The sequence below is a fragment of the Lagenorhynchus albirostris genome, chromosome 5 (assembly GCF_949774975.1).
Source record: "Lagenorhynchus albirostris chromosome 5, mLagAlb1.1, whole genome shotgun sequence".
Taxonomy (NCBI): domain Eukaryota; kingdom Metazoa; phylum Chordata; class Mammalia; order Artiodactyla; family Delphinidae; genus Lagenorhynchus; species Lagenorhynchus albirostris.
Window position 1 is genome coordinate 73,755,129 of NC_083099.1, and position 12,382 is coordinate 73,767,510.

At 42.2% G+C, this 12,382-nt stretch overlaps 2 protein-coding genes across 7 annotated transcripts in view; both read left to right on the forward strand.

Annotated features, from left to right (window-relative positions):
- Window positions 1-753: 753 nt before the first annotated feature.
- Window positions 754-6,541, forward strand: SMCO1 (single-pass membrane protein with coiled-coil domains 1). Its single transcript, XM_060150375.1, has 3 exons — window positions 754-917; window positions 3,198-3,347; window positions 5,363-6,541. Exons 1-3 carry the CDS (start codon window positions 868-870, stop codon window positions 5,805-5,807), a joined length of 645 nt encoding a protein of 214 aa, XP_060006358.1. The 5' UTR covers window positions 754-867; the 3' UTR covers window positions 5,808-6,541.
- Window positions 6,542-10,056: 3,515 nt separating this feature from the next.
- The window catches only part of RNF168 (ring finger protein 168), a 42,654-nt gene continuing 40,328 nt past the window's right edge, over window positions 10,057-12,382 (forward strand). For 4 of the 6 annotated variants that reach the window (XR_009540735.1, XR_009540736.1, XM_060150376.1 and 1 more), the window contains exons 1-2: window positions 10,071-10,542; window positions 10,631-10,967. Coding sequence is in view for 4 of the 6 variants with exons in the window: in XM_060150376.1 (XP_060006359.1) it covers window positions 10,667-10,967 (301 nt within the window). In the remaining 2 variants the exon portion in view is untranslated. Of the gene's footprint in view, window positions 10,543-10,630; window positions 10,968-12,382 lie in introns of all 6 variants that reach the window. The other 2 variants (XM_060150378.1, XM_060150377.1) reach the window with 2 other exon arrangements.

Consider the following 12,382-nt stretch of genomic DNA (forward strand, 5'->3'; position numbering starts at 1 on the left):
ACTCATTGTTCCCTGACCACATCATGTACTTGCCAACCACCCCTGTGAATTTACCCACACAGTTTCTCCAGTTTGTAATGTTCTTCTCTCTCTTCTCTGATAATCAGAGACCTACATTTCCTTTAAGGCCAAGACCAAATCCCACCTTCAATGTGAGTGCTTCTCAGTTATCCAAGGCTTCAGTGACCTACTCTCTCATCATCTATGATTTTTACAGTCTGTATCTACTCAGCACACATTTTATATATATTTTCTTTTAAGTATATATTATCTTTTAAGTATCTCCCCAGTTAGTATTTAAACCCCTTGAATTCAGGAATCCTGTTTTATGTCTGTTTTTATTTCCAATACCTAATCTAATACTACAATAAATATAAGTTTCTAAGGATGGTCAGATTTTTTTGCATTGATATAATACATCATAAAAAGTCTGGGGCTTCTTTAAACCTAATTGAGATTATAAGTGAAAAATTAAGCTCTTAAAATTAGAGAGTAATAATTCCATTAAATTTAATCCTAGTATATGTATACATTGTGTACCCGTATATCCATTTACCAGAATATACACAGAGCCACAATTACATCTGGCTGTTGTACTAGGTTGATGACCTATGGTCACTTTTCAAAGGCAAATATTATAGTGTATCCCAGGACACCTGTGTTCATAGGATCAGCCCTTTGAAACTATATTTGGATGTACAAGCTATTAAAAGCTTCTTGTACTGAGTGACCTTTCAGGCAGAATTTAGATCGAATACTCACACTGCTGCTGCCTGTTGCTGAGTGGAAGAGAGCAGAAAACCCTGGATTCAAACCTCTATTGGGTTTTTGTTTTGCTTGTTTTCTTTTTCATTTTGCCTTAAGAAGATGAACAATGAAACCACAACCCTGATATCCTTAAAGGAGGCAATGAAAAGGTTGCTAATGGCTACAGGGAGGGAGCAAGCATGGGTCTGCTTTTCTGGGAAGATGAGTAAGAGAAGAATGAAGAATAAAAATAAGCAAAGAACTACGGACATGCTAATTAGAATTCTTTCTCTGTTAACGTGTTCAGGTTCAAAAAATGTCAATTAATAATAAAGAAAAATCTACTTCCAGATGCTATAATTCCATTCAATTAATGCATGTGCTATGTAACAGGTTTGCAAAAATAAGTAACATGTGGTTTCTGCCCTCAAGAAGCTCACAGCCTTAGGAATAACAGAAGTATTCAAAAATGCTTACAATTTAATGTGACTGACATTATAATGGTGATGTTCCTAAAGGGCTATGAGAACATGAAGACAGGAATGAATTTTGCCTTTGACACTAGGAAAGGGAACCCTTCATAGAGGGACATTTAGGCTGGATCTGAAAGTGTGAGTAGGAGTTTACAAGAAATAAAAATACGGTAAGGAATTCTAGGCTGAGGAAACAGTACGTGGAAGCATAGAAGCTTGGAATCGCATACGGTATTCTGTCAGCAGCTAGATGTCTCATATGACTGGTGACTAGGATGTGTGAGAGAACTGGTAGAAGATGGGGGCGAAGGGCAAAGAGCCTGTTTCCTGCTGAGGAAATCCAACTTGGCTCCAGCAATATCACTGGGCAAGTCGGCAGCATAAAACGTATATAATAGTCAAATTATAAAATCAGAATTGTGTTTTAGAAGAATATCTCTGGAGAATGGATTGGACGTGAAAAGGAGGAATCAAGTTAGACTACTGTAATCCTAGGTCCAAGTGAAAGATGGCATTAACTGGTTTACTGGAGATAGAGAGGACGGGATAGATTAGAGACACGCTGATGGAGAGAAAGGGAAAAAATGGTGAGTTATTCTGAGATTTCTAGTTCGAGGAATTGGGTAGATGGTGATGCCATTAACTGAGCTGGAGAATTGTAGTAGAAACGCAGATTTGCAGACATGTTGTTTAGGATTTATGTGGAATGATCGGGAATGCCTTTTGGTGAAAAGATTCCAAAGAAATGCTCCAATTGTAAACCTTTATACTGAATGACAAGCTAGAGTTTACCTCTAGGGTTCAAGCTGGAGATGACCTAAAAGCAATATCTTCTTAAAGACCTAAAAGTTAATACAGAGACTTTGCCAGATATCATAGTTTTGACTTGCAGACAGAGATTACTGGCGTATTAGGTCATGCAGGCCTATACTACAAAAATGCACATTTCGTACAGAGCCTTATCTATATGTAAATAGAATCCAAAGCAATGAGAAAATTCCATTGCCGAAATTTCTGAAGATGGGGTGCGAGAGGAGGAAGGAGGGACTTAGTAGATTCAGCTTAAGACAGTTGAATTTGACATCACCATCCAGGTGGAGATGTGCAAAACATAGTTGAATATACAGGTCTAGAGCTTAGGAGAGGGGTCGTACCTGAAGCTAAATTAGCCTTGGGAGAAAATAAAGACCAAGAAGAGAAAATGGTCAAGGATAGAACCCTAGGCAACCACAACAGTATTCGGGTGACTGGGGACATAGAAACTCGGGGAACTGGCTGTGTGCGTATCATTTCCTTCGTGAAAGACAATGTGGGTGGCTTCAGGCAAGTGAGTTGTGTGGTTCAATTCTTTGTGGTTCAGTTAGACGTAATTTTGGTGCCACAGCGCCCTCTAACGATCAGGGCTGTTCAGAGCTACTCAGATCCCCCTTTTGCTGTTACACTGCTTAGCATTTCACTAACATCAAAAATGTCAATCATAGGAGACACATTGTATTACTTCTGTGTAAGGCCTCTTATAGGTATTGGGGGACAGGCATAAAGATGTCCAAGAAATAGTCTCTGATCCTCTCCCTCCAAGAGCTTACAACTTAGATCATTAAAAAGTAACTCTTTGAGACTCAATTTCTTTATCCGTAAATAGTAAAAATGACTGCTTTACTTCTAATGGTTGTTGTGAGAATCAAATTAAAGCTTGTATAAAATATTTTTTAACGTATAAAGTATGGTACGAAGACAAGACATGGCATGTAATTGAGGTTATTAGACAATTCACATGTTTGGCAATATAAGGAATGCCAGAACTAGGATGATGACTAGAGAGAACAGCAAATGGGAACAATTGTTCATAATCTTAAAATGTAAATAGCTACTCAAATTTGATAGTGGTTATAAACAATGTATTATAGCCTTATATTAAGACAGAACCTTAGTTTTGTGCCCTGACCTAAATTAACCCTTGATTCTTTTATCCTATAGAGTAGGCCACAAACTCCAAGCATTAGAAGCACAGTTTAAAGAACTGGACTTCACCAAGGATAATCTGACACAGAAATTTGAACATCATAGCAAGACTCTGGCAAACCAAGCTGCCCAAGATGAGCTGTGGACAGCAGTTCTGTCATTCAAGTGAGTATCCAATCAGAAATCAGTGGAATTTTGTGGTTTTGTGAGAGCTTGCTGTGGTCATTCTAAAATTGGGTTTCTTTTTTTTTTAAAATAAATTTATTTATTTATTTTTGGCTGTGCTGGGTCTTCGTTGCTGCATATGGGCTTTCTCTAGTTGCAGCAAGCAGGGGCTTCTCTGGTTGTGGAGCATGGGCTCTAGGCACGCAGGCTTCAGTAGTGGCAGCACATGGGCTCCGTAGCTGTGGCTCACAGGCTCTAGAGCGCAGGCTCAGTAGTTGTGGCGCACAGGCTTGGTTGCTCCGCAGCATGTAGGATCTTCCTGGACCAGGGCTCGAACTCGTGCCCCCTGCACTGGCAGGCAGACTCTTAACCACTGTGCCACCAGGGAAGTCTCTAAAATTGGGTTTCTTAATATGGTTCCAACAATGGATTGTGAAGAAGTTACATTTTCTTAAGCTCATTCATTCAAAAGAGATTAATTTGAGCACCTGTTTACTTGCCAGAACTGTGGTACACATCTCAGAGTCCCTTGCTTGCCAAAGTCTTACTAACATAGAGATGGATAATATAACTCCTCTGCCATGGAGAAACTTACTGTATGAGTGGCCTGAGATCTAAGCTATCCAGTTTAGAGCAAGCCCTATTTCTTTTTTTTTTTTTTAATTCTTTTAATAGTGTGTATCTGTTAATCCCAAACTCCTAATTTCTCTCTCTCCCCTTCCCCTCTGGTAACCGTAAAATTGTTTTCTATGTCTGTGAATCTGTTTTGTAAATAAGTTCATTTGTATAATTTTTTTAGATTCCACATATAAGTGATATCATGTGGCATTTGTCTTTGTCTGACTTAATTATGATAATCTCTAGGGCCATCCATGTTGCTGCAAGTGTCATTATTTTGTTCTTTTTTATGTCTGAGTAACATTTCTCTGTATATATGTATCACATCTTCTCTATCCATTCATTGGTCGATGGACGCTTAGGTCGCTTCGATGTCTTGGCTATTGTAAATAACTACTATGAACACTGGCAGGCCCTATTTCTAAAGTAAGCATTTTCTAAACTGCAACAGCTGGTTCTTACCTAAAAACTGGGTTCAACTCTTGGTGGGCATTGAACCAAAAGACAACCAAGCCAAAGACCGGGACAAGAAAGGATGTATTACTTGCAGCAAGTAAGGAAAACACCAGGGATCTTCCCCAAAGCAGCGTCTTCCCAAACAACAGAACTGGGGAAGTTTTAAGCTAAGGGTACATGCATAATCATGAAGGGGCTTGAATAGAGGAGAACTCAGCAGCGAATTGGGGCAAAGGTTGACAGAGTCCAAGCTTTAGTTGACTGAAGTCATAAGGGTCAGAAAAGGTCAACATCATTATTCCATCTTCCACTGGGTGGGGACCTCAGTTCCTGCAGAACTCAAAAGATATGTATCAGATTGTTACATATATCCCTTGAAGAGGAACTAGGACTCTTATCACTAAACTACTTTTTCTTGACAGCTTTTCCTTTGTCCCTGCATTCCCTCACTTACCATTAAGATCATGAATTACTGAGACCTGTTCAAGGTCAAGCACTGTGGCCAGGCTTAGATCACAAAATGGCTTAGGTCAAAAATGGCTTCTCTTGGGCTTCCCTGGTGGAGCAGTGGTTGAGAGTCCGCCTGCCGATGCAGGGGCATGGGTTCGTGCCCCAGTCCGGGAGGATCCCACATGCCGCGGAGCGGCTGGGCCTGTGAGCCATGGCCACTGGGCCTGCGCGTCCGGACCCTGTGCTCTGCAGCGGGAGAGGCCACAACAGTGAGAGGCCCACATATCACAAAACAAACAAACAAACAAAAAATGGCTTCTGTTATGTCAAGAGAGCCATGCCTGGTTCTCTTTCTCTGGGGACCTCCTACCGTATCTGCTTACAGTTCTCCTAGTAGGTTTATACTTCTTTGAATTATCCTAAGAAAATTCATTTTATGTTTGTATGTAAAGAGTTCTAATGCTTAAGAAGCTCTCCACATTTTTTTGTAGGTTCACTCCAATGGAATTGAATATTTTATACAGCTACGTCATTGAAGTACTCATCCGCTTGCACACTCGTGTGCTTGAGAAGCTGCCAGATCTGGTGAGAGGTCTTCCCACCTTAGCCTCCATCCTTAGACGAAAAGTCAAGAACAAGCGCATTAGAGTTGTATGGGAGTCTGTTCTGGAGGAGCATGGGATGCAAGAAGAAGATATCACAGCACTGTGCACCTTCTTTGTAGCACATGGTAACAAGGCAGAACACTACATTGCTAAAGTAAGGCAAATGTATATAAAAGATGTCAATTTCATGATCACTAATATGGTAAAGAACCAGGCTCTGCAGGATGGTTTGCTAAAGGCTGTTCAGGTCATTGAGAAGGGAAAAGCAGTGAGGGCCCCTGAAGAGCAAAAGTCATCCCTAGAAGAGTTGATACCATCAGCCAAAAGCTAACCTGTTACCCTAGACCCAGAGATTACGCTTCTAGTAATTTATCTTGCAAATGGGAAAAAATACATACATGCAACTTATTACAGGGTTATTTTTATAGCAAAAGTGAGGAGAGTGTTAAATTATGATATACTGATACAGTGGATACTTTCTGTGTAGCAATACAAGAGAATGAAGAAGCTCTTCATGTAATCGTATAGTAATATGCAGTTATCACCAAGATGTGTTGTTTTAAAATATTCATTTCCAGGGCTTCCCTGGTGGCGCAGTGGTTGAGAGTCCACCTGCCGATGCAGGGGACACGGGTTCGTGCCCCGGTCCAGGAAGATCCCACATGCCGCGGAGCGGCTGGGCCCATGAGCCACGGCCGCTGAGCCTGCGCGTCCTGAGCCTGTGCTCCGCAATGGGAGAGGCCACAACAGTGAGAGGCCTGCGTACCGCAAAAAAAATAAAATAAAAAAAATAAAATAAAATATTCATTTCCAATATATATTGCTAAATGGAAAAAACGGGCAAAAACAAACATATAGGCTACTATATCTATAAACTTCATAAACTTCTTCTGGAGAAATACATTAAAAAGTGGTAACATTGGTTTTCTTAGGGAAGAAAACTGAGAAGCTAGGGATCAAATGTAGGAGGAAGTCATTTCAATGTTAATCTATTTGTACTTTTTGAATTTTGAACCATGTGAATGTATGTACTAAAAGCAATAAATAAATAAAACATCTAATATATTTTGTATGTTGATGTGCATTTTCTCTCTAGTACAGTTCCATAGTTACTTGTACTAGAAAGGGAATTCTCACACACTGACCATATATTTATAATTTAAAAAAAATTTATTTATTTGGCTGTGCCAAGTCTCAGTTGTGGCATGTGGGACCTTCGTTGCCACGTGTGGGATCTTTAGTTGCAGCATGCGAACTCTTAGTTGCGGCATGTGGGATCTAGTTCCCTGACCAGGGATCAAACTCATGCCCCCTGCACTGGGAACGTGGAGTCTTAGCCACTGGACCACCAGGCAAGTCCTATTTATAATTTTTTTTTTTTTTTTTTTTTTTTTTTGCGATATGCAGGCCTCTCACTGCTGTGGCCTCTCCCGTTGCGGAGCACAGGCTCCAGACGCACAGGCTCAACGGCCATGGCTCATGGGCCCAGCCGCTCCACAGCATGTGGGATCTTCCCAGACCGGGGCACGAACCCGTGTCCCCTGCATCGGCAGGTGAACTCTCAACCGCTGCGCCACCAGGGAAGTCCTATAATATTTTTTGAATAAATGCCATGCACTAGGTAGTGTGAATAACAGAAACATTTTAAAATGTGGATCCTGCCCTACAGGTAAAAGTTAAACACTGACGCTTTATTTGGGAGGTACAAATTCAGGACAACCAGAATGAGTAACACTTTGGAAGGCTGTTATGTAGAGAAGGATGAGAAGTAATACAAGATGATGTGTTACCTTGCTGGCTCCTCCTTGACAATAGGTTGCTTGCTAGATCCATGCACTCAGTCTTGTCCTTCTCCAGACACATTGTTTAGAGACACCATGCCAAATAAAAAAAGAGAGAGAGAGAGAAACCATGTGTTGGAAGTGTTACTGAACCAAACTTGGTCTGTTTGCCCGCCATGCATCAAAGCCAACCTACTGACATGTGGGTGTGTTGAAGGAAAGTGCAGCGTTTATTGCAGGGCACCAAGCAAAGAGAACGGGCAGCTAGTGCTGGAAAGACGACAGGAACTCCTCTGTGGCTTCCAGAGAAGGGTTTTAAAGGCACCTTTTGATGTGAGGGTTGCAGCTCACGGATTTTCTTTTGATTGGTTGGTTGTGAGGTAACAGGGTGATGTTTCCGGAATCTTAATCATCAACCGATTTCTACAAGTTTAGGGTCTAGTGCTTATGATCAGCATGTAGTCACCATCCTCCACCTGGGTGGGGTGAGTCTTAATTTCTTCAGAACAACTCAAAAGATATACATCAGATCATTTTGTACATCCCTTGAGAAGGAACTAGGAGTGTTTTATCACTGAAGTATTGTTTAACCTATTATTAATTTTTCTACTCGGCTGCTTTTCCTTTGTTTCTGCATTTCCTCCCTTCCCTAATTTGTAACGGCTTGAGTCTGCTTTTGGAACTCAGGGAAGGGCTAGGAAACAAAAGCCTTTGTTTCCTACAAGAAACAGGAAACATGGAGGGGCCTTTGTAGCCAGAAGGGCCCTGCAGGGTCCTGCTTGGTTTCAATCCCCCCTTTTCTTTGATACTCCTCAATCCTACTGGAACAAAAAAGGGAATAAAGTTTTCTACAGAGAGGTTAATCATAAACTTGGCAGGGAAACTCGATTTTAGAGGGGCTTGGTTTCAATAGGAAGAAGGAAGGAAAATTTCTCTGTTGTGCTCACAAAGTCTACTGTTTTCAATTGGTCAAAATTGGCTCTGTGGGGAGTGACCCCCTCATACTTCCAGGATGCATCATCTAAGCCCTCCTAGCAGCCACTGGGAAGCCAGTGACTGCATTGTTCAGTGCAGTGTTTCACAGGATCCCAGAAGTGGCAGGAGAAGCCAGAGATTCCAGAAATGCAACTGGTCAGCCCCAGGCAGAGGAAAGGACTGTGGGTCCGCAAAGTAAACGAGGCCAGGGAAATCTGAGGAAGCACATAAAATGTATCCATTACACAAGACACAGGTACCAGAAAATAGAAATCAAAATGCAAGAGTTAAAATAAGATTACAAAAAACCCCATAATCACTAGGCAATATACAAATGAGTGAGTTCAGAGGAGGGGTATCATTGTGTGGTGGAGAAATATCTCCTAGAGGAAGTGCCTTGAACTGATCCTTGAAGGAGGCAAAGCCATGAAGTAACTCATTTAGGCTGAACTGAGATTTCAAGCAATGGCCCCAAAACACAAGATTTGTATGACAGTGAATAGATCATAACTGAATGTTTAAAAGAATAATAGGAGATTCCACAGGAAAAGGAGGTTGGGATCACATTAGGGAGCCTGGAATTAAGGGATTGATACTATGGACAACTGGATGACAACCAGTTTTTTGAACTCGAGTTAAAAAAAAACGAAACTTCCAAAGCTCTCTAGAAAGGATCCACACCTCCTAGTTTTGCCTTCATCTGTAAACCACTCATCTCCAGCACCTAAATGACCTCAGCAAACCTAAAAGACCTTAATGACTATTTACATGCACAATGACTTTCTTTCCTCTTCGTCCACAGCTATTTAGCATTTCCTCAGAAAACTCAGACCTGTTTTTTTTCCAAAAATTTTAAAATTGAGGTAAAACACACATAACATAAAATTCACCACCTTAACCATTTAAAAATTTTTTTATTATTTTTTAAGACTAGTCAAGTGCAGTAGTGAGAACCACCTTAACCATTCTTATGTGTACAGTTCAGCAGTATTAAATATTTACATTCATAAAATTGTGCAACCATCACCACCATCCGTCTCCAGAACCTGTAAAACTGAAACTCTATATCCATTAAATAATAACTCTACTTTGTCTCTATGAAGCTTGGTTCTTAAGTACTAGAGATCACAGTCTTTATATAATCCCCACCGTTTCCTTAGCCAAAATCTACTTTTTCATACAACTCAATTCAGTAGGATCAGTTGTCAGTAAAAGAACTCAATACCAAAGTAGAAAAACTTATTCCAAAAGCATAAAAAGATGAAATATTTTCCTTTTGACTTCCTTTGTAATTCTGACTGCTCTAGACTGAAATTTAACAATAAAGTAGTTAAGCCCAGGATCGTGGCAGCAGCACCAAAGTTTGTTTCCCAAGTGCCTGTTAAACTGCAGCAAGTTTGTGGATTCTCTGACCACAGCCTTTCTCGGAGACGCTTTTCCAAGAACTTTGGAAAGCGACCTAAGAGGCTTAGTTACAAATTAACGAAAACAGAAGTGTATTCTGAGGAGTACTGAGGAAAGAATTTTTTAAACTACTATTCGGTTTTTAGTTTGTTTTGAGGTTTCCCATTTTCTGCCCAGACACTAACCTTGCGACACTGCCGGGCTTCCGCAGCCTCCGGAAGCAAGAATCACGCGGGAAAAGTGGAGCCGCAGGGGTTGCGACGCAAGGGGAGGGCCCTTTCCCGGGGGCGGGGCGGGCGGCGCGCGCGCAGGCCCGGAAGTCCCTCCCGGCCAAATGTTAGCCGTCCCTGCTCTTGGTCGGTTCTGTAAGGTGGGAGGGGCCGTTTTGGCGGGCAGCTGTGACGTCACTAGCCCTTGTCGGTTTGCTACAGCACTGTAGCCAAGATGAGGCTTTCTGGCTGACTGAAGAAAGGCGAGGGGTGGACTCAGAGCCCCGGGAAATGCTCGCTTGCGGCCCCACAGCAGCGGTAAGACTGGAGTTCCGCTCCAGCAGAGCCCGGCGTCCGGGGGGAAGCAGCGTTCTTTCTCGAGCGGTGGCCTGGTGGTTGCGCGCCTAGGCGGCGTCGGGCTTGGCTGCCTGGAACTAAGAGAGCATCCTCACCTGGTAAGAGGGAGGAGGGGAACTTGGTGCGAGCTTCCTGCGGCGCCAAAGAGCCAGAGCCCACCGTTCTCCTTGCCGCAGCCGGTTGTTAACGCTTGGGAGCAGCCAAGGTTCATTTGTTTTCTTTCCGGATGTTTGTCTTAAACATGGACAAATACACCGCCTTCCAGGGTCATACTGTTTACCTTGCCAGCAGAACATCTTTTTACTTCAAGACGTTTGATACTCCCAATCTCTGAATTCTGGTAGGCTGCTGAGCATAATATTTAAACACAAAACTGTTAATTTGCTTTTTCCTTACTTGGGCTGGAAATACGATTCTTTCTGTTTCAGGTGTTGATGTTGAATATGCCTTATTAGCATATTAAAATGGCTGTACCCAAAGACGCCATCCCTTCCTTGTTGGAATGCCAGTGCCAGATCTGTGTGGAAATCCTAATTGAGCCTGTGACACTCCCTTGTAACCACACGCTCTGTAAACCATGCTTCCAATCGACTGTCGAAAAGGCAAATTTGTGCTGTCCCTTCTGTCGCCGCCGGGTCTCTTCGTGGACTCGGTACCATACCCGAACAAATTCTCTTGTCAATACGGAACTGTGGGAGATAATTCAAAAACACTATACAGAGGAATGCAAGCTGAGAGCCTCTGGGCAAGAATCAGAGGAAATTGGTGAGTAAAACCCAGCGCGTTTGTTATCTAAAATCAAAAATCCTTTTAAAAGCCAATCACCACTAATCCATTTTTTTAAATTAATTAATTATTTTTTGGCTGCGTTGAGTCTTCGTGGCTGCGTGTGGGCTTTCTCTAGTTACCGCGAGCGGGGGCTGCTCTGTGTTGGGGTGCACGGGCTTCTCATTGCAGTGGCTTCTCGTTGCGGACCCCGGGCTCTAGGCGCACGGGCTTCAATAGTTGCGGCACGCCGGCTCTAGAGCACAGACTCAGTAGTGCGAGGCCTTCGTTGCTCCGCGGCATGTGGGATCTTGCGGACCAGGGGTCGAAAGGGATCGAACCCGTGTCCCCTGCATTGACAGGCAGATTCTTAATCACTGCGCCACCAGGGAAGCCCCTAATCCATTTTTTTAAAGAATAAAACAGAAAGCCCCGTTAGTGTTTGTCTAAATTTTTCAGGGGTATTTGGGTTTTATGGGTCCCAAAATGTTGATTAAGGTCAGTGGCACGATTTTGTTCATTGTCACAGCGCAGGCTGTATTCAATTGATATTTGCTGGATTAAAAATGGAAAGAAAAAACCCAGAACAAAAGAATTGCCTGCTAGAGTCTTAAGTCATGTGAAAAGTTATATAGTCACAGATGAGCAGTAGTGTAGTATAGCAACAGCAGAAGTAAGGAAACTACTGGATTCTTGTGTTAATATCTTTTTCACTTTAAATTACTTTCTCTAACTTACTTGCCGTGCATCGCCATTCATTTAATTCTTCAGCTTGCAAGTGTTACAGTATACAAGCTCTCTCTGCTCCCTGGCGACAGGCCAATAAATCAGAGACGAGGTGTTGAGGAAAGGAATACGAGTTTATTTGGAAAGCCAAGCCGGCAGACCAAGAAGATAGCCGACTAAAGTCTCAAAATAACCATCTTACCGGGTTTGGATGCCAGTTTCTTTTATAGCACAGAGAGGGGGAGGAGATGAGGAAGTAAAGTAAAAAAACCATAAATTTTGCAAATATCCCAGACGTTTCCTTGAGCAAAGGCACTTTGGTTTAACATTCAGGCAGAGAGGCAGGGTTCCCCCAGGCAAGCCATTATGTGTAGACAGTATCCTTTTAGTGAACAAAAGCAACAGGAAGCAAAGGTTAAAGTAAAAAACAGATCCTACATCTAGTCTGATTTGCCTCTTCCCTGTTACACTGGGAGCCTAAAATAGCTTTCTGTGGCCAGTTCCATCTAGTTCATCCATTTTTATTCATAGCTCTCCACAGTATGTACTATTCATTATGCTCCAAACTGAACACTGGACTCTAGCAGCCTGATCACTCACGTGATCAATAAGTCATGCGGTGTTTCATGTTTAGACTTTGAATGTGGTGCTTATGCTCTGGTCTACTTGCCTTATTTTGGAATTCTTTT